The sequence below is a fragment of the Sinohyriopsis cumingii genome, chromosome 5 (genome assembly GCF_028554795.1).
Source record: "Sinohyriopsis cumingii isolate HCF-2022 chromosome 5, ASM2855479v2, whole genome shotgun sequence".
Lineage (NCBI taxonomy): Eukaryota > Metazoa > Mollusca > Bivalvia > Unionida > Unionidae > Sinohyriopsis > Sinohyriopsis cumingii.
The window spans coordinates 67,525,486-67,545,301 of record NC_142965.1 but is presented as its reverse complement, the minus strand read 5'-3'; the positions used below and the strand labels follow the sequence as shown (position 1 = coordinate 67,545,301).

At 34.1% G+C, this 19,816-nt stretch overlaps 1 protein-coding gene across 2 annotated transcripts in view; it reads right to left on the bottom strand.

Moving 5' to 3' along the window:
* The window catches only part of LOC149799360 (26S proteasome non-ATPase regulatory subunit 1-like), a 392,984-nt gene that overhangs the window by 346,653 nt on the left and 26,515 nt on the right, over window positions 1-19,816 (bottom strand). For both annotated transcript variants that reach the window (XM_089958686.1, XM_089958687.1), the window contains exons 15-21: window positions 17,700-17,799; window positions 14,268-14,341; window positions 11,177-11,237; window positions 10,057-10,107; window positions 9,457-9,533; window positions 8,016-8,231; window positions 7,531-7,595 (exon numbers count right to left, since the gene is read on the bottom strand). In XM_089958686.1, coding sequence (XP_089814812.1) covers window positions 7,531-7,595; window positions 8,016-8,231; window positions 9,457-9,533; window positions 10,057-10,107; window positions 11,177-11,237; window positions 14,268-14,341; window positions 17,700-17,799 — 644 coding nt within the window. The remainder of the gene's footprint in view (window positions 1-7,530; window positions 7,596-8,015; window positions 8,232-9,456; window positions 9,534-10,056; window positions 10,108-11,176; window positions 11,238-14,267; window positions 14,342-17,699; window positions 17,800-19,816) is intronic.

The following is a 19,816-nucleotide window of genomic DNA, read 5'->3' as shown; positions in this document are numbered from 1 at the left end:
TCAGTGCACTGTATTAATGAATCTTGAAACCTAATAAATCAAGCCAACTGACGCTAAATAGATAACTGCACCTCATGAGGCAATGGTGAAAGATCAGTGGTTTTGAAAAGCAGGACTTGTTTAAATCTGCAATATATGGGTTATTTACCTGACACATATCTGTGTGCCATGAGACTTGACTGGCACAATGATACAATGGCTTTGTCCAAACTGAGTGAAGTGTGAACTTTAATATTATGCTGTAACTGGTTATGTATTTTAATAATAACAGTGCTTCAAGTGATAATTATTTTTACAGGCATGTTGTACTTTTGGATTAAAATTGTGTGGATAAAATGAATGTGTTTTCAGCAGGATTAAAAGTTTTCAACAATATATGAACTCAAATGAAGCATCAATTTGAACAAGTATTCAATTTAATTTTCATATACTAGTATTTTTTATTGTTCTTACTTTTATTTTTTTCAGTATTAATAGTGTTTGAATACCTTATGCTTTTATTCATTTCTCTCTATTCTTATTTATCTCACATATTAGTTTAATAAGTGGAAATTACAGGTACATGTTACCTTATTGATACCTGTAAATTGAAGCAATATAAAACATGGTAAACAAGCTTTTCTAAAGATAAATTTCCAGGTCATTTCCAGGGTTTTTCCAGGAAGAAATTACTTTTTTTCAAGGTTCACACATGACTATTTTACTGAATGGAATTAAAGGACATTTTAGATTATAAAACATGCATTTTCTTTATCTAAAGATGTTTCTCTTTCAAGACTCTCCAAAAAACATCGAAATCAGAAAAGATGATCATGTACAAAACCACAAAAAGTATCACATGAAACAAGTTTGATTATATTCCAACAAATTGGATGTAAAGTCATTTCAATGTACAGAATAAAAATTCTAACTATTTTGCTGCATTATATTGCTAAGTGGAAACAACAAAATGAACATAAATTATGTTTTGTTTCCTTATAAACCTTTAATTCTAAAGAATTCTATAGCAAAATACATATGCATCTCATAGAAAGTAACATTTCATATTATATTGAAAAAAGCAATAAATGCAAATAATTAGAATCTTGTCTTGTAACTAAGAGTTTAACCCTGAATTAAATCCCAAACAAGATTTTTCAAACAATCTAATCTCCTTAAGACAATCTGGTTAAAAATCCATCATTTAAAAAACATTTTCAAAAGCTCTGATTTAAGTTTTGACAAAAAAAACCTTTAAAATTATATACTGTTGAATAAACAAGGACTGAATTTTCTGTAAAATCAACTTTTCTTCTTGTAATTCGTAAAACCAGTCCCCAAACCTGTATTGATATAGGGACTCAAATCGTTTTTAAATATATAATACAAGGGATGAGAATTTCTCATTTCAGCTCTGAGATTCAACAATTTGGACTACAAATCTGGCTTAAAACGAATGGCAGTTCATTTTCTAATCGGAGTTTCCTCCGATTATTCCCATCCCATTTTTCATATTTGGACATTTATGTTGGGATGTGGGGTCACTGCAACTGCATATCGTAAATTTGTAATTTGCCGCCACCGTGTGGTAGCGACATATGGTAGTCGCTTACCAGCGGGCCTAGAAAATTTAAACATATGTTATATTGACTCATACCTGCAATGCAAACCGCGAGTACTAAGTCACATTTCAAAAAACGACGTAGTTTTATCTTGTCTTTCAACAGATTAAAGACATAACAATTTTAATACTCACAATTTTTGAGAAAATAAGTAATTTTCATATCGATTTCATGCATGGATCACTTGATGTAACAATGTTTAAAGTTTGCTAGGCCATCCGGTAAGCAGATACGTTTTGCCACCACAATGTTGGCCTCTTGTTATGCAAGGCTGGTCTTCATACCTTCCATATAAGGAAAGATAAGAATATCGAGCTGACTTTCAAAATAAAAGTTTACTAGATGATACTAATCCACTGGGCATTTGGATTGACTTAGCATATATGTTTATTGAAAGCAACCAAATGATCCATACTGCACCCTCTGAATATTCTGGTTAGAACTCGATATATATAACTCATGATTAGTTACGACTCAATTACGTGATTGTTTCGGGTGTCAAATGGTGGCAGGAAATTCCTGGGTTTTTCCAGACTTTCATCAATATTTGTGAAATTCAAGGACTTTTCACAGTCAGGAAAAAAATTATCACTTCTCCAAACTTTTTCCCTGATTTTCTGGTAGCATGGGAACCCTGATAAAATCATTTTTAAATCTATTTTCAAAGTGCTAAAATAAAATAAACAAGTGTAAAGCCTAATATTATATTACAGCATTGACAACGATTTATCAAATACTAGTTACAACTTCGTTAATCTCTAGGAATGAAGCACAGTAAGAATTCAGGCAGAAGGTCATCTTCATACATTGATAATTTTCCATTGGGTCGTTTAATTCATGGTTCAGGGAAACAATGAAAACCAGGAAAATTGGTCTCCAACACAAATTTTGGATACTAGAGTAGCTGAGGATTAACCAGCAATAATATAGGAAGACTGGCAATAATAATGAAGTGCTGTTCATGGTTAATCAACTTTTACTACAGAGAAGTGTCAAAACAATGTAGAGTAAATAAAACATTCCAAGACCACCAAATTAACAGAGGAAAAGAGTTCCTAATTTGGGGATTGTTTTAATGAAAAGGCTAAGTCTTTTACATGCTAATGTGGGATAAATTACCAAACTAAATAACTGTTTGGGGTGTTTCTTTTTTTTGTTTTTTTAAATCACTCAGGAATAATATAATGGACACAAAAAATGAAAGGACAAAGTGAAGGTAGACTAAGAAAGAAGGAATAAAAGTAAAGACTTTCAAGATGGCCACTGTGGCCAAGAAATTATACATCTGATTAGTACCCTTTTCATTCATTTTGTTTTTTGGTGTGGGTTTAATGCAATTTTTCACCGTATCATACTGGGAAACCGGTGTGTTTAGTAGAAAACCACCAACACACAAGAAGCTACTGGCAAGTTTTCTAACATAGCACATTGGCCAAGCCAAGACTCAACCCCACATGAACAGAAGTGAGAGATAACTGATCTTAAAGGCAAATAGCTTAGACCGTTTGGCCACCCAGGGACTCAATCAGAAAAAAAAACAGGCATCAAACGAAGTACTTTGTGGAAATTCCATGCTGACATGGTCATCCATTTAGGAACAGCAAGTATCACAAAATTTACAAGATGGACATGGTGCAATAATGTAGAGAAGAATGGGACCATTTGGCCAGCAGGGTGCAATAATATATAGAAGAATGGGACCATTTGGCCAGCATGGTGCAATAATGTATAGAAGAATGGGACCATTTGGCCAGCATGGTGCAATAATGTATAGAAGAATGGTACCATTTGGCCAGCATGGAGCAATAATGTATAGAAGAATGGGACCATTTGGCCAGAATGTTGCAATAATGTATAGAAGAATGGGACCATTTGGCCAGAATGTTGCAATAATGTATAGAAGAATGGTACCATTTGGCCAGAATGTTGCAATAATGTATAGAAGAATGGGACCATTTGGCCAGCATGGTGCAATAACGTATAGAAGAATGGGACCATTTTCATTTAGGATCATGTAGATAGTACAAGAAATATTTTATTGGAATCTCTTGTCAATATGACCATCCTTTCACAAAGAGGTGTCATAAATATGTTCAAGACTTTGTACAATAGCATACTTTGTATAGTGAGCTAAACACCTCCTACAGTACGACTTAAAACCATATGCAATATCTAACATAGAACTTTGTCTACCTAGCAGGGATAGACTGCCTACTCTATCTGATTACAATGCAGCACAGCAAGACATGGGCACACTGACGCTCTTTATCCAAATCAAAAAATTAAATTTCTTTGGTTTCCAATGACCAGCTGATAGGCTTGTTACGGCAATGACACAGAGTATATTTTCTGGTTTAGTCATCATACACAGTCATGTTCATCTCAACTGCTTTTAACTGCTCATATCAGCCTCAAACCTGTCATAATGTTCACCTTTATTCAGTGGTCACCTGTTCACAATGGCCAGTCTAATTTGCCCCAGGCAAATTTTATACAAATTCTACAAAAATGTCCTGTATGTAATGGTCACCTGCCTTCCATGATCAGTGACCAGCTGTTATCTAGCTTAACAATGTTTTATCTGTAACTTAGTAACCACTCTGTCTATGCAAAATGAATTTTTGTGTCATGAGGAAGGCATTGTTTAAACAAGGGAATATCACATGAATTGATGTGCTGTATACAATCATAAGTTATCTGCTTGTGCTCGTAACTCCACTCACAATGACAGTGTAACTCAAAGGTGGCAATATGCAAATTTTGAAATCGAGGCAGTTGTTATCACAGGGTAGAAAGGCAGAAGCAATTCATTTCCTGTGTGGTAAAAGCAGTCATGCTTTTGCAGCAGTGTGATGCTATCTTTCAAATTTGGTCAAATTATGTTGAGTGGACGTAAGTTGCTTAAATGCTGTTATATTTTTAGCAATGGCAGCCATATTTGAGTATCATTTGTACAAATTTTAAAGGTATTCATTCCAGGCTGTTTTATATCAAGATGGTCAGATTCTACGCAGCAGTATTGGAGCTGAAGCTGTTTCAAGTTTATTGCTATTTTTAGTTGTTGTTGTTGTGGAGTTTAACGCCATTTTTCAGCACAAGATAGGTTATGTATGGCGGCCAGTATTAATGGAAGAACCCAGGAAGAACCACCGACCCACGAGAAGCTACTGGCAAGCTTTCTCACATACCCACATTGGCCGAATCCTAGACTCGAACCCACACAGACAGAGGTGAGATGGCAGTGATCCGTAATGGAGAGTGCTTTAGACCACTCGGCCACTCGGGGCCCCCGCTATTTTTAGTAATGACAGCTATATTTGATGGCAGATCAACATCAATGTACAGACTTGAAAGATCTTCATGCTTGGAGGTATTCTGTCACATTTGACATCAATGTACAGACTTAAAAGATCTTCATGTCTGGAGGTATTCTGTCACATTTGTATTCAAGAATCTTGGACAAGAGGCATTTAAAGTTTGTTCTACTTTTGGTAATGGTGACCATAATTGATTTAGCATCATTTAAACAAACTTTAAAGTCATCTATGCCAAAATAGCTTTCTGCTAAATTTAGTCAAATTTTGTTCTGTATTTATGCTTTTTTTTTGAGGGAGTTATTTCAATGTTTTTCCATTTTAAGTAACAGTGTCCATATTTGCTGGTAGATCAGCAACTTTATAGAAATTTGAAAGGTTTTCATGCCTGGATGCTTTTTGTCTAGTTCAGAAGATTCTGTTTGGTGGTTGGATAAGCCCTCCTTCAAAGTTTTTCCTATTTTTAATAGTTGTGTCCATAGTGATGCCACTTCAGCATTAGCTGTATAAACTTGGAAACCCTTGTTGCCAGGAGGATTTCTGTCAAATTTGCAAAAGTTCTGTCTAGTGATTTCAGAGAACAATTCATTCAAAGGTTATTCTTTTTTTGTTAACAGCAGCCACATCTGATGGAGACTGGCATCTTCTGAATAAAGTTCAATGGTTTTTATGTCAGTATGCTGTAAAGTTTGGTCAAATTCTATTCAATAGTTCTGGAGAAATAGTTTCAAGGTTTTCTGTTTTTAATAATGGTGACCATATTGGATATTGGATCAGCATCATTTGTACAAATCTGAAAGATATTCCAACCAGGATGCTTTCTATCAACATGATTCAATTCTCTTTGGTGTTTTTGAAGAAATCAATAAATATTTTTCAATTATTAGCATCGTCAGCCATATTTAATGGCGGATCAGCATTAGCTGTACAAATATGAAAGCCGTCTATGTCAGAATGCTATAAAATTTTGTCAAATTATGTCGAGCAGTTTTTGTGAATAAGTCAATTTAAGATTTTTCTCTTTTAGTAATGGTGGCTATATCTGATGTAAAATAAGCAACATTTGTGAAAACTTACCAGGATACTTTCCATCAAGTTTGATCAAATTCTAGCTAGTGGTGCTGACAAAATGTAATTTAAAGGTTTTTGTATATAAAAAAATGTTACAGTTGCTTTTCAGCTTTTAGTGACAGTGGCCATCTTTATACACTGGATAAGAATCATTTGTATAAACTTTAAAGTTGTTCTTGGCAGAACACATTTTGTCAAATTTGATCAAATTCTGTTCAACAGTTTTTGAAAAGAAATCATTTCAAGGGGTTGTACTATTTTTAGTAATGGCAAGCATATTGGACAATATAATGGCATTTATGTTTACAAATTTAACAAACTCTTCTTTGAGCCAAATCTGGTCAAAATTTGTTAAGGTTTTTAAGAAGTTAAAAATAGCAATTGTTAACCGATGCCAGATGCAGAGCTATGTCATATGCTCACTTGAACTTATGGCCAGGCAAGCTAATGACAGTGCAGACTCTGATCTAATAGTATATTATACAATGGTCATATGAGATAATGACAAGGCAGACTGCATATCATACAGTGGCCAGATGAGCTAATGACAGGACTCTGATCTAATAGCATATTATACAATGGCCATATGAGATGATGACAAGGCAGACTCTGATCTTATAGCATATTATACAATGGCAATCACAGTTTATGGCAGTCACAGCTGGGCAAACATTATACATGAATTACTGTTTGTTTCTTTATAAACCCCCTGTGCAAACAGGTATGTACAATAAACCACATGAAATTATGGATCAAGAATAGGTCCACTGCACACTCCTGCATGTTGTAAGAGGCAACCAATGGAGACAGGTGCTGTTGTTGTTGTTGTATGGTTTGACGCCATTTTTCAGCACACGATAGGCTATACATGGCGGCCAGTATTAATGGTGGAGAAAGAACCTGGGAAATCCCCGGGAAGAACCACCGACCCTTAAGAAGCTACTGGCAAGCCTTCTCACATACCCACATTGGCCGAATCCGAGACTCGAACCCATGCAGACAGAGGTGAGATGGTTGTGACCCATAACGGAGAGCGCTTTAGACCACTCGGCCACTCGGGGCCCTGGGGACGGGTGCTGCAATGGCTCAGTGATTAGCATGCTGGAATCAAAACTGACTGTGTGAGGGTTAGACTCCTATGATTGGATCATAGGATTTTATGTAGACCTCCTGCAAGCCTGATGTCAAGGTAATAAAGTTGTTAGTGTTCAGGGCCTGCAATGGAGTTACAGCTTAAGTGACACAAGATGGCATAACAAAACTTAAGATGGGGAGGACAATAAGAGGCAGATAGTGGGTCTCTAATGAAATGCCCTTTTGTGCAATCTTGCTAAAGAAATGATATTCCACCAGTTAAGTCTAAATAAATACTGTGGGATTGGTGCTGTGCTTAACAACCCACTCTTCCATGCAGTGTCAGACCAACCAATTCTCTTCCATTATTTAATTCTGAGCATACAATATTTCTAGTCTTGTTCTGACATTTGTATTAAATATTATATTTTAAAAAGAAACTATGTTAAATGGGGTCTTTTCTATCTTACCTAAACAAGAGGAATCCAAGGGAGGTCACTGCAACTCTTCTCACATCATCATTTACATCACTGACCTACAATATTATGATAATAAACTTCAGATAATTGATTTCCTACAGAAGGAGGAATAGAGAAAAAGAAATAGAAGGAACCGCTAATGCAGCATCCCTGTATTTTGTATGTAAACCAAAACTGCTTTCAACATTCAACCATACACTTAGTCATCCATCCATCCAAAAAAATGCATCCATCTGCCATCCCATTTCATCTTTCTTTACACATATCTGCACTCTTACAAACATCCTCTGATTACCTACTGCCAATAACAGGCTGAAAGTGCTATTAAAACCAACAAAACATAAAAAAAAACATACTTCATGCACAATTAGGCTGGCAATTTCAGAATTGTATCATTATGATGTTTTGCAAAAGATTCTCATAATTCTTAAAATAGTAACTTTTAAATTATTACGAATTGTAGTACAGTGACTCACCGCTATGTGAAGAAGCCGCCTGATAGCTTGATTGTTTCCAGAACCACAATATGCCATTGCAATGGTGTACATTCCAGACCATCGCAGAATTGGATCCTTGTCACGGGAGAGACTTTCAATCAGTGCATCTGCTTCCTCTAGTCGCCCATACATTATCAGAGCAATTCCCATAGCAAGGCCACGTAAAATTTTCTCATGCTGGGTCTCCTGGGCATACTGAATATTTAAAAATATTGTAGTGAACATTTTATAAATCTAAGAATCACTCTGATAATCCATAGGGTACAACCCCAGGTAACCTGTTTGATAAAAAAAATTCCCTATTCTGGTAGACAAAACTGCAAGAAACAGGTAAGCATTTGCAGTACTACAGTTCATAATGTTCTATTTTTTAAAGACCCACAATAGTTCAGCTGGTAAAGTGTCAGACTCATAATCCTAGGGTCTTGAGTTTGATACCTGCCCAAGCCAACCCGAGTCATCTGTCTTAGTGTGTCATTGGGAAATTCAATTAGCTCCCATTTCCTAGGCATGATATGGCAAAAAACATGCTAAATGTTGCTAATAAAACCAACACAATTTAACGAAAAAACTTATTTAAAAACCAACATAAACCAAATAAAAAAATACTTTTTCCATTATCGTCATGATATGGTTATTGTATATTATTTGAATAAAGTTTTACATGTGATATTTCAACTGGTTTTCAAATTCTGAAATAATCCCTAAAAAAAATTGATCACTGACTACAATATGCAAAAGATGTGTGGCTGAAAAATTTGGAAGTGACAGAAAATGTTAAACCTATGATATTGCATTACAAGTCTGAGATACACAGCTCCTGTTAAACCTATAATCTCTGTTTTCTGACATACTGGTCAACATAACATTACTTGGGATTATTCCTGTTCTATTTTACACAACAATTACATCCACTCAGGGTCCAACACAAAAGGAGTCTTTATAAACACAGAGTTTTTATTATACAGGTGAAAGTCATGAAGGTGGACTTGAACGAAAGATGGTCAGGCAAAAGGAAAGAATGAAAAAAGAATGACTATAGGATGCTATACATAGACTGATAGATAGACAGACCGAGAGAAATAGGATAAAGATAGACAAGACCATCAACCTTAATTAGCAACAGTCATGATGAGCAATATACAAGAGTCCAAAGGACTAAAAATAGCAGTCCTTGGTCATGTTAAGTACATGGATGCTATATTGAAGAATAAGAATTTTCAAGGGTACTGAAAAAATGGTGGTTCCTGCTGGCAGGTATTCACTATGCAGGTTGTCACAAGACCAGGTTTGACTATGTAACAATGGGAGCAAAGGACAGGGGTAGTGGTGATAGTATTGTGAGTAAAGGAAGATAAATACAATAACCTTATAATAATTCAGACAGGCAAGAAGAAAGAAATTAGAAAATTTCACTTACTGCTACCATATCTTCAATAGCTGTAGCAGATTTAGTTCCAAGCATCACCAAACCCATTGCAAGGCCAGCTGCCTCACCTGAAATATACAAGGAGAACGTCTATTACTATGAACCACCCACTGACCTAACGTCTTCCAGCATTCACACACGTTTAAAACAGTACATATGTTAAAACAATACATAATTCACCTATTTTAAAGACAATCGGTTCATGATGGATTTTATTTCACTGTTAATCATTACCCATCCACATGTGTGTGTATGTATGTATGTATGTATGTATGTATGTATGTATGTATGTATGTATGTATGTATGTATGTATGTATGTATGCACATGCATAAGGAATAATGGCACATGACAACAATACTGGCTGTATGGTGTCCATCAAAAGGTAAGTTCTAAACTTAAAAAGATAAAAAGAACATCAAATAAGCATGAACATGCTGTACTACAAGATAAAGATGCAAAATAAAAGTTAAAGATGTTAAACTGCTCTACAAGGAATATAAAACAAACAATAACACTACAAATTATTCAATATATGGTTTTGCACTAATCAAACTTAATTTAAACTATCAAAACAATAACAAGGCTTTACCTGTGATTGCATCATCTTGATAGAGGTTAAACTTCAGTTGTTCATAAATATCTACAATAAAAAGAAAATATCAAGTAAGTTCAAAATTAATGCAATAAAGCATATTGCAGAATACATCTTGAACCTTCTTGAAGAGCCTTAGTCAGCTGAAACCCCATTAAACAAACATTTTAATTTGATCTCTAGCTTTTGTGGTATCGAAAGCTTTCTTGTCATTGTACATAATGTCAAATAAATTACATTTGAAGGTATTTGACCCCAGGTCTCACCATAAATGTACATTATAATACATTTTTTTGTAAATTCAAAAAGATAATTCACGAAACATGTAGGCACACATTCAGTGAATTTTGGTTTTCTATGCTGATTCCATAAATGTGTCAAATATATTACAACCGACTGACTGCCTTTAATTAGATTTATACTACCAAGAAATCATCTGAGATCACATTCAAGGGACAACTTTATATTGACATGTACTTATATTTATATGAAAGCAAATTTTGATAAAAAAGCACAGGCAAGGAAATTATTAGATGATCTCAGGTTATAATTAAGAGTCAAATTCAAATTTGTGATCCAAGACAGAGTTATGATGGTTTTCGAATGAACATTACAATTTTTCTTTTGAGTACTCATATTGTCTGTCTGTTTCTCTTATGCACAGATAAAGCACATTTAGAAGTAAAAGTTAAACTACATTAAATCCAAACATTGTGCAAAGATAAAATGTTTTGGAACTTACAAAGGAAATATTTCCTATGATGAAGACTATACCATATGATGGAATATTATAAGTCGATTCATTAATCTAAAGCATTTTAAGCAAAGAATTCATGAAATTCAAAACAGTAATGATGGTAAAATATTACAGGAAACTGAACGTGGCTTGTATATCGAACACACCCCTGAGCTTTGACGATGAGGGCATTTATTGAGCTAGATAAAGAAAGTTCACAAAGGGTGAGGAAAAACATCAGTGAAATAAAAGAAAAGTAAAATTGTTTAACATTTTGGTCATTCTAGGGAGTGAACAAAAATGGACACAGGGAATGGACATGCAATGATGCCAAAGTGATTGCAATACCATCAAGGTGGACTAAACATTTAATTAAAGTACCTTGTCTTGCTGTCCCCATGGCCGCTAGACCCAGGCCTAAGCACCCTCCATGTCGTACCATCTGCAACAGAAAACATTAAAGTCTGCTAATGTACAGACCTGTCTATAAGAATTATACATTCAGTAAAATTCATATAGATTTGGGGAAAAGAAATGACTTCAATTAACTTCTAAACATACTATTATTTTTATAATGTTTCAAGAAGCACATTCAAAAATGGACGGAAGAATTAAAATCTTACTTAACACCTACTCCTACCATTTATTTAGTCTACAAAATTAAAGTTCTTAAAAGAACTTTGAAGCAATGACAAGCTCCCCTCATAAATTTGACTTCTCATAATAACTTTATACCAAAATGAAGGAAGAAGGGGAAAAAGGGAAAACAATATTGCCAATATACACCAAACAAATATTAAGCATAAAAAGTTTCAATAATACCCTTTGAGTGGCATGGAAGGAGACCCCATCATATGCTTCTTCCTAATCTTAAATTTCAAAATAACCATTTTTAAAATTTGTTAATAAACTAGAACTAGTTGTGATGGGTGCATTGAAAAGGACCCCAATCTCACCAATTTTTTTGGCAGGCTCTAAAACAGAAAAACTTTGTTGGGAAACTAAAGTTTGGTGAAGATGAACATTCATCAATCAAAACTATTCAAAATGATCATGCTGAATGCTGAAAATCTAAATAATTAAATGTCTTATCAATATAATGGAGGATAATAATTTTGGATGAAAACCAATATCTAAGTAAAGCTATACTGCAGAAATTAGAGTCTGAGTACAGCAGATTGGGGTCATAACTCTTTAAATGATAATGTATAATGTTCAAAATTAAATCATTCAATGTCTCATCTATATAAAGCATAGTGCCACATTTGGTTGAAATCCAACAAAGCTTAGCAAAGTTATGCTGCCATAAATGAAGTCAAGATGACCTGCAATCAGGGGCCATAACTCGTGTAAACGACAATAAGTAAATCATGGAATGCTGGAAATCAACTTCACTCAAGGTCTCATGAATCTAAAGCCGCCTGTCAAATCTGGTTGAAATCTAACAAATTTTGGTTGTTATCTTGTAGAAGCTAAAGTTACGAGGATGATCAAATTAGACAGCCTTAACTATTTTAATGAGACCAAAACCGAAAATGCCATCTATGTTGATTCCTGAGCTATGCTGGCTACAAGAATATGCTGTAGCTGAGATGTAATACTAATGGAAAAGGGCAACAACTCCATCTACTGGACCTAAAACAAAGAAACCTTTAAATGATACAGCGACATGTAACAGGCATTTTACCTACCAAATGGTAACCAATTATGTATAATGGTTCCAATCTATGCTGGTTACAAGAAGAATGGAAAGACAGATAGAGAAAATGTATAGATGGATGGAAAAGGCAATTACCATAGGGCCCCTGCAACTTACACTTACCCACATTTATCCACACATACAAAGCTGTATGACTGCAGCCAAGTGCATGAAAAATCTACCTGGATGTAATATGTAGCAAGAGTCCCTTGAAAGGACTGATACTGTACTGGATGAAAAGAATTTCAAGATAAGACCATTTCTACATTTTAACTGAAGAGTGTTGAAACCATCTCTGATATTCTTCTGCAATAGGATTTTCAACTTGGCTGTTTATGTAAGAATAGCAACAATTTCAATTCAGAACAAAATATGGCTTTTCATTTTAGAGAACCAACAAGATTTCCAAGCTGGCTGCTATGTTGGCCATACTGAATATCAAACTAGCACCATTACCATTTGGGACCAACTAGACATCACACAAATTCTTTTGGTGAAAGCACAATATTGATATGACCAGTCATCTAAGAGAATTAGTAATAATAAATAATAAGAGTTTCAAAATGACATTGTTGCAAACATTTGGAATTCAAATCAGTGCCATTTTCATTTATAACCAACTAGTCATTATAAAACATCTTTCAGCAAGATCCCCATGCTAATATGACCATTCATTCAGAATTAGTGACAATAAGGTTTTCTAGATAGCCACAGTGGCAACCATATTGGATGTCTGAACAGCAGCATTTTTTATTTACTTTTGGAAACAAAAATGTCAAGGTCTTTTCCAGGTTCATTCCTTGATGTAGTTGATATTCTGAAGGTTCACTTATGACCCTTACTGAATGGAATTTGAACTACCATTTTTGCTTAGAAAACATGCATGTTTAACATCAAAAGTTGTTTCTATTTTGAGACTCTCCAATTACATCTAAATTAGACAAATAACTAAACCATAAAAGCAACAATAGAAACAAGTATAAATACTGAAACTGATACAAATCTGCATGTAACTGATTTTAATTTACAGAGAAAAGTTAACTTTTCTCTGCTTAACTGCATATGTTTGTATGAAGACAGGATTTAATAGAAAAGGGTTTGCTTTAAATTTTGAAAAGAAAAAGAAGCCCTAAAAATGTTTATACTCCTCTGTATAAATAGGGCTGGGATTTTTTTAGGGTGTGTGTGTTTTTTATCCACTTATTCAGGTCTCAGGAATTTGTTTTCAAAGCCATGTCAGATGGGGGTGTAGAAGGTTACTACTGACAATAATGCTTAACACCATGTTCCTCATGTCAATATGAATAATAATAAGAGTAATAAGAAAAGATTTATTGCAATTCAGTATAAACATTTTCATTTTCATTAATTTTACATATCAAAGGGGGAACTGGTGAACATTCATGATCAACCAGACATCATTAGAAGTATTCTAGAGTAAATCTCTTATCAATACGACTTTCCATTCAGGAAGAGTAGTGACAAGATTTCCAAGATGACTGCAGTGGGGGCCACATTGGGCATCAAATAAGCACCTTTTGATCTAGGATGATCTAGACATTGAGATGAATGTGTGTAAAGTATTATGGCAATCATACAAGTAGTTTATGAGGAAGAGCAACAATAAATATGCCCTAATGATGGATGATGGACAACAAATGATCCTATAAGGTCTTTGATCTATAACTGGTAGAGCTAAGGTGTGATGGATGGATAGATGAAAGATGGATGAACAACAAATGATCCCATAAGGTCTTTGATGTATATACTTACTTCTGACTGTGCTTCCTTGAGTTGGTTTAACAGATAATCTGTAATTTCCCCTCCATGATTGGCATGTATCAACCCTGAAATTAGAAACATAATTAAATTTCACCTTCATGATTGACATGTATCAACCCTGAAATAACGTATTTGTAATTGCACCTATGTATCAACACTAAACAGCATTCATATTTTCACTATTCTTGATTTACTCTCTCCATTTGTGCTTCAGTCTATCTTGCTTTGTCTCTGCCAAATATACACAGAGAATGCTGACATGAACTAACCACCAAATTAAAGTCCACTGAAGGACTAACGACCTAAAAGAATTTATAGGAATGCAAGTTTCTTCTTTTTAACCATTAAATGTTGAAACAATCTCTGATATTCCTGAGCAATAACAGGACTTTTTCAATTAAGATAACCAACACTGTGGACATACTGGAGATATGATCAGCACCATTTTCATTTAGGAACAATTATACAAAATTTTTGTTTTGGTGAAAACCCAGCCAAACAGAAAGAGCAGCAATAACAAGACTTCCAAAACAGTGGCCACAATGGATGAGATTTCTTAAGAAGTCTTTTAGTAAAAAAAACCTCAAATTTATATGACCTTCCATTCAGGAGGAGTAATAATATAATTTTCAAGATAGCGCCTGTGGTAGCTATACTGGCTGTTGGAATGGCACCATTTTCGTTTAAGATGAATTGGAAATCGAGTATTGGAAACCACAGGATGATATGACCATCAGTTCAGGCGAAGTAGCAATCAATAAAAAGGTTTTCAAGATCACTATTGAAGGCCATGTAGGAAGTCTGAGGGGTACAATGGATCAACTAGACCATGGTATGAATCTGTGAAAGTTTCAAAGCAATTTCCCAAGTAGTATCATTTAGGTTGCATTATGACAAGAAATGTGCATTAGAGAACAAATAAATAATGGGTGGATGCTGAGCAACAGGTCATCCCATAGGTTCTTCTCGTCTATCATCAGTAGAGCTAAACACTAACAAACATACTGATGTTGTATTAAATTTAAGTTTTTTATTTCGTTTTCTCTTTTACATAAAAAGATAACAAAATGTACTTTCCTGAAAAAAGTAAATATTTTATCTGTATTCTATATATGATTGACAAAGTACATCTTACTAAGCAACAGTGTCATCACACTGTCAGAAAAAGACATGTGTATATATGTATGCAAAAGGTTTAACAGCGTATCAGTACAATCCTGACAATATAATGCCAATTGAAAGTTTAGTTCTAAAACTATAAATGGGACATGCAGAGTCTGCATCTTTGCAAGCAGAGGTTTCGATATGATAACCCATCACAGGTATATTTGAGTGAAAAGTATTTGTACAAACATAAGCCGGCAGTGGAAAATGGATTATTTGTCAGTCCATTCAATATGTGTGCTCCCCTTGTCTCAATCATGTAGGAACAGTGTTCAAATTTGAACAACTTTAATTTTGATTGGATGCAGTGGCTTGCCACCATATCCAATGAAATTCACAGACCCGAATCACAGAAATACCTGCTCAATATGCCAAGGTATAGACAGGGTTATCATATTGGAACCTTGGCTAGCGAAGATATCAAATTCTGTGAATTTTTATCCTTCGACCATCATGACGAGTTCACAATCATAAAATCTTTTGACCTTTATTGCACAATACACATCCTAGTGAAGATGCATAAGAATACAGTTTCGTAGCTTATTCTCAAAACAGCTCTTAGGGTAAAGATCAGAATGTAAAGTGTGATGGAAAAAAAAAATTTAATCATGTCTTTGGCCATGAAGATAGTAGTCCTAATGTAGGATGTGGCACACCTTCTAGTGATGGTGTACAAGTACAATAACTTTGATCCCTTAATCTCAAACAGATGGAAATGTTAATGGAAAATTAAACAAAAAACCATGACCCTGGCCTTGAAGATAGGACTACCAATATGGTATGTGACACCTTTTAATGATGATGTACAAGGATTAGCAAGCTTCATCCCTTAACCACAACTGGTTTTAATGCTACCAAGCAGAAGGGAAAGTGTGATGGACAAATAAATTGCAAATATTAGTAAAATAAACCCTTCCAAATAAATACAAAAAAGAAGTCCTGCAAGATAAAATGCACAACTGTAAATTGCTCAAATCTTCAGAAAGATAAACCCTTCCAAATATTTTCTCTCACAAGATCAAGGCAAATGTTATCACCAGGGAGCCCTAACTGAGGTCAAAGGGCAACCCAATATTGTTAGATTCATTTCTAATGCAGAAAAGGCACTAATTAAAACAAGAAAAACTAGAAGCATTTATAGAAAAACTTGCTGGAAATATATACTTTTCTGATCCATTCTGAATGCAAGATATATTTTGGAATATTTCAAACACTTATTTTAAACATGAGCTCTCATCATTCCCACTGAAATTTCTTCACATGTTTTTCTGTTTGCTGAATGAGGTTTAAGTCAGTATTCAACTCAGCAGCATTTCCTTTTTCTTCAAAAATCAGTTCATTTAATATCTGCAGCTATCATGAAATTTGCCATCTGCATCATGATCTTTGACTGACCAAATCTACCCAGCAGGAAAACTAGGAACCAATCAGAATTCATGATACAAATCTGTTTTGTCATGCTCTAGATTGGTGAGCATCTGTTTCCTCTAAATCTACCATGTCCTATTATAAGCTGGAAACCAAACTAATGGTATTGTGATAAAAAGGTACCCAGTGTCTGACAAAAAACTGCAACTGTACATTTGCTTGCAGAGCAATCGGAGTTGCAGCACCATAACCAAACCCCTGACAAATTTCTCCTCAGATTTGCAATCAATGGAATATTTGCTTTATTTGGTCACTATACTGTTATTAAAAAGTTCCATGCCTGTCTAGGTAAAAAAAAAGATTCAAACCAGTCAAATAAAACAAAAGTAATATTTAATTTATTGTACTCTTACATCACATGTACAAGATAAAAGTACTATGCCCCACAGCTCAACATTTTGAACCTCCATACCTAAAGCATATAATCCTCATCACATTCAAAACCTCCATACCTAAAGCATATAATCCTCATCACATTCAAAACCTCCATACCTAAAGCATATAATAATCCTTACATTTTGAACCTCCATACCAAAAGAGCATAATCTCTCTCACACCTCTATACCTAAGTAATCCTCATTTTGAGTCTCCAGAACAAAACTGTATAACCCACCTTAATTTTTGGCCTGCATACATGAAGCATATAATTTTCCTCATAATTTAAGCCTCCATACCTAATGCATATAATCCTCCCATATTTAAGCCTCCATACCTAAAGCATATAATCCTCCCATAATTTAAGCCTCCATACCTAAAGCATATAATTCTCCTCATATTTTAAGCCTCCATACCTAAAGCATATAATTCTCCTCATATTTTAAGCCTCCATACCTAGAGCAAATAATCCTCCTCCCTCAGAGTAAGCTGAACCAGGGCTTTGATCCTTGGGTAAATATGTAGACATCAAATTCAATGCCTCTTTTTCATGGCCCTGTTCCAAAAGAAACAATGAACATAAAATGGTACACATTATTTAATGAATAAAAGACTCACTATTAGTCACAACAAAAAAAATTTTTTTTGGAGGGGGGGGTCTTCATACTTAAGGAATTTAAAGACCAAACCTAACATGTAATGAATATCATTTTTTTCAGTCATATTTTAACAGACAAATACTATTTTTATATACTGACGTCAAATTATACCCATGAAAAGAAAGGAATCAAAAGTATACATGAATTTTTTTCCACAGGCCTCATTTATGATTTGTACTCCAACCTCTTGGTCCTAACTCATCTTATCTGACCTCCTGCCAGGTATACTTCTATACTGTGCAAAAATTAAATCATTAAACTTCAAAACCTGGGAACAAGAAAACTGATTTGCAAAGTTTTGTCTAAATGGTGTGGTACTTTCATATAATACATGCTATGTATCAAGTTTTGTCTAAATGGTGTAGTACTTTCATATAATACATGCTATGTATGAAGTTTTGCCTAAATGGTGTAGTACTTTCATATAATACATGCTATGTATCATGTTTTGTCTAAATGGTGTAGTACTTTGATATAATACATGCTATGTATCATGTTTTGTCTAAATGGTGTAGTACTTCATATAAAACATGGTATGTATCATGTTTTGCCTAAATGGTGTAGTACTTTCATATAATACATGCTATGTATCATGTTTTGTCTAAATGGTGTAGTACTTCATATAATACATGCTATGTATCATGTTTTGTCTAAATGGTGTAGTACTTCATATAAAACATGGTATGTATCATGTTTTGCCTAAATGGTGTAGTACTTTCATATAATACATGCTATGTATAATGTTTTGTCTAAATGGTGTAGTACTTCATATAATACATGCTATGTATCATGTTTTGTCTAAATGGTGTAGTACTTTCATATAATACATGCTATGTATCATGTTTTGTCTAAATGGTGTAGTACTTCATATAAAACATGGTATGTATCATGTTTTGCCTAAATGGTGTAGTACTTTCATATAATACATGCTATGTATCATGTTTTGTCTAAATGGTGTAGTACTTCATATAATACATGCTATGTATCATGTTTTGTCTAAATGGTGTAGTACTTCATATAATACATGCTATGTATCATGTTTTGCCTAAATGGTGTAGTACTTTCATATAATACATGCTATGTATCATGTTTTGTCTAAATGGTGTAGTACTTCATATAATACATGCTATGTATCATGTTTTGCCTAAATGGTGTAGTACTTCATATAATACATGCTATGTATCATGTTTTGTCTAAATGGTGTAGTACTTTCATATAATACATGCTATGTATCATGTTTTGTCTAAATGGTGTAGTACTTTCATATAATACATGCTATGTATCATGTTTTGTCTAAATGGTGTAGTACTTCATATAATACATGCTATGTATCAAGTTTTGTCTAAATGGTGTAGTACTTCATATAATACATGCTATGTATCATGTTTTGTCTAAATGGTGTAGTACTTTCATATAATACATGCTATGTATCATGTTTTGTCTAAATGGTGTAGTACTTCATATAATACATGCTATGTATCATGTTTTGCCTAAATGGTGTAGTACTTTCATATAATACATGCTATGTATCATGTTTTGTCTAAATGGTGTAGTACTTCATATAATACATGCTATGTATCATGTTTTGCCTAAATGGTGTAGTACTTCATATAATACATGCTATGTATCATGTTTTGTCTAAATGGTGTAGTACTTTCATATAATACATGCTATGTATCATGTTTTGTCTAAATGGTGTAGTACTTCATATAATACATGCTATGTATCATGTTTTGTCTAAATGGTGTAGTACTTTCATATAATACATGCTATGTATCATGTTTTGTCTAAATGGTGTAGTACTTCATATAATACATGCTATGTATCATGTTTTGCCTAAATGGTGTAGTACTTCATATAATACATGCTATGTATCATGTTTTGTCTAAATGGTGTAGTACTTTCATATAATAC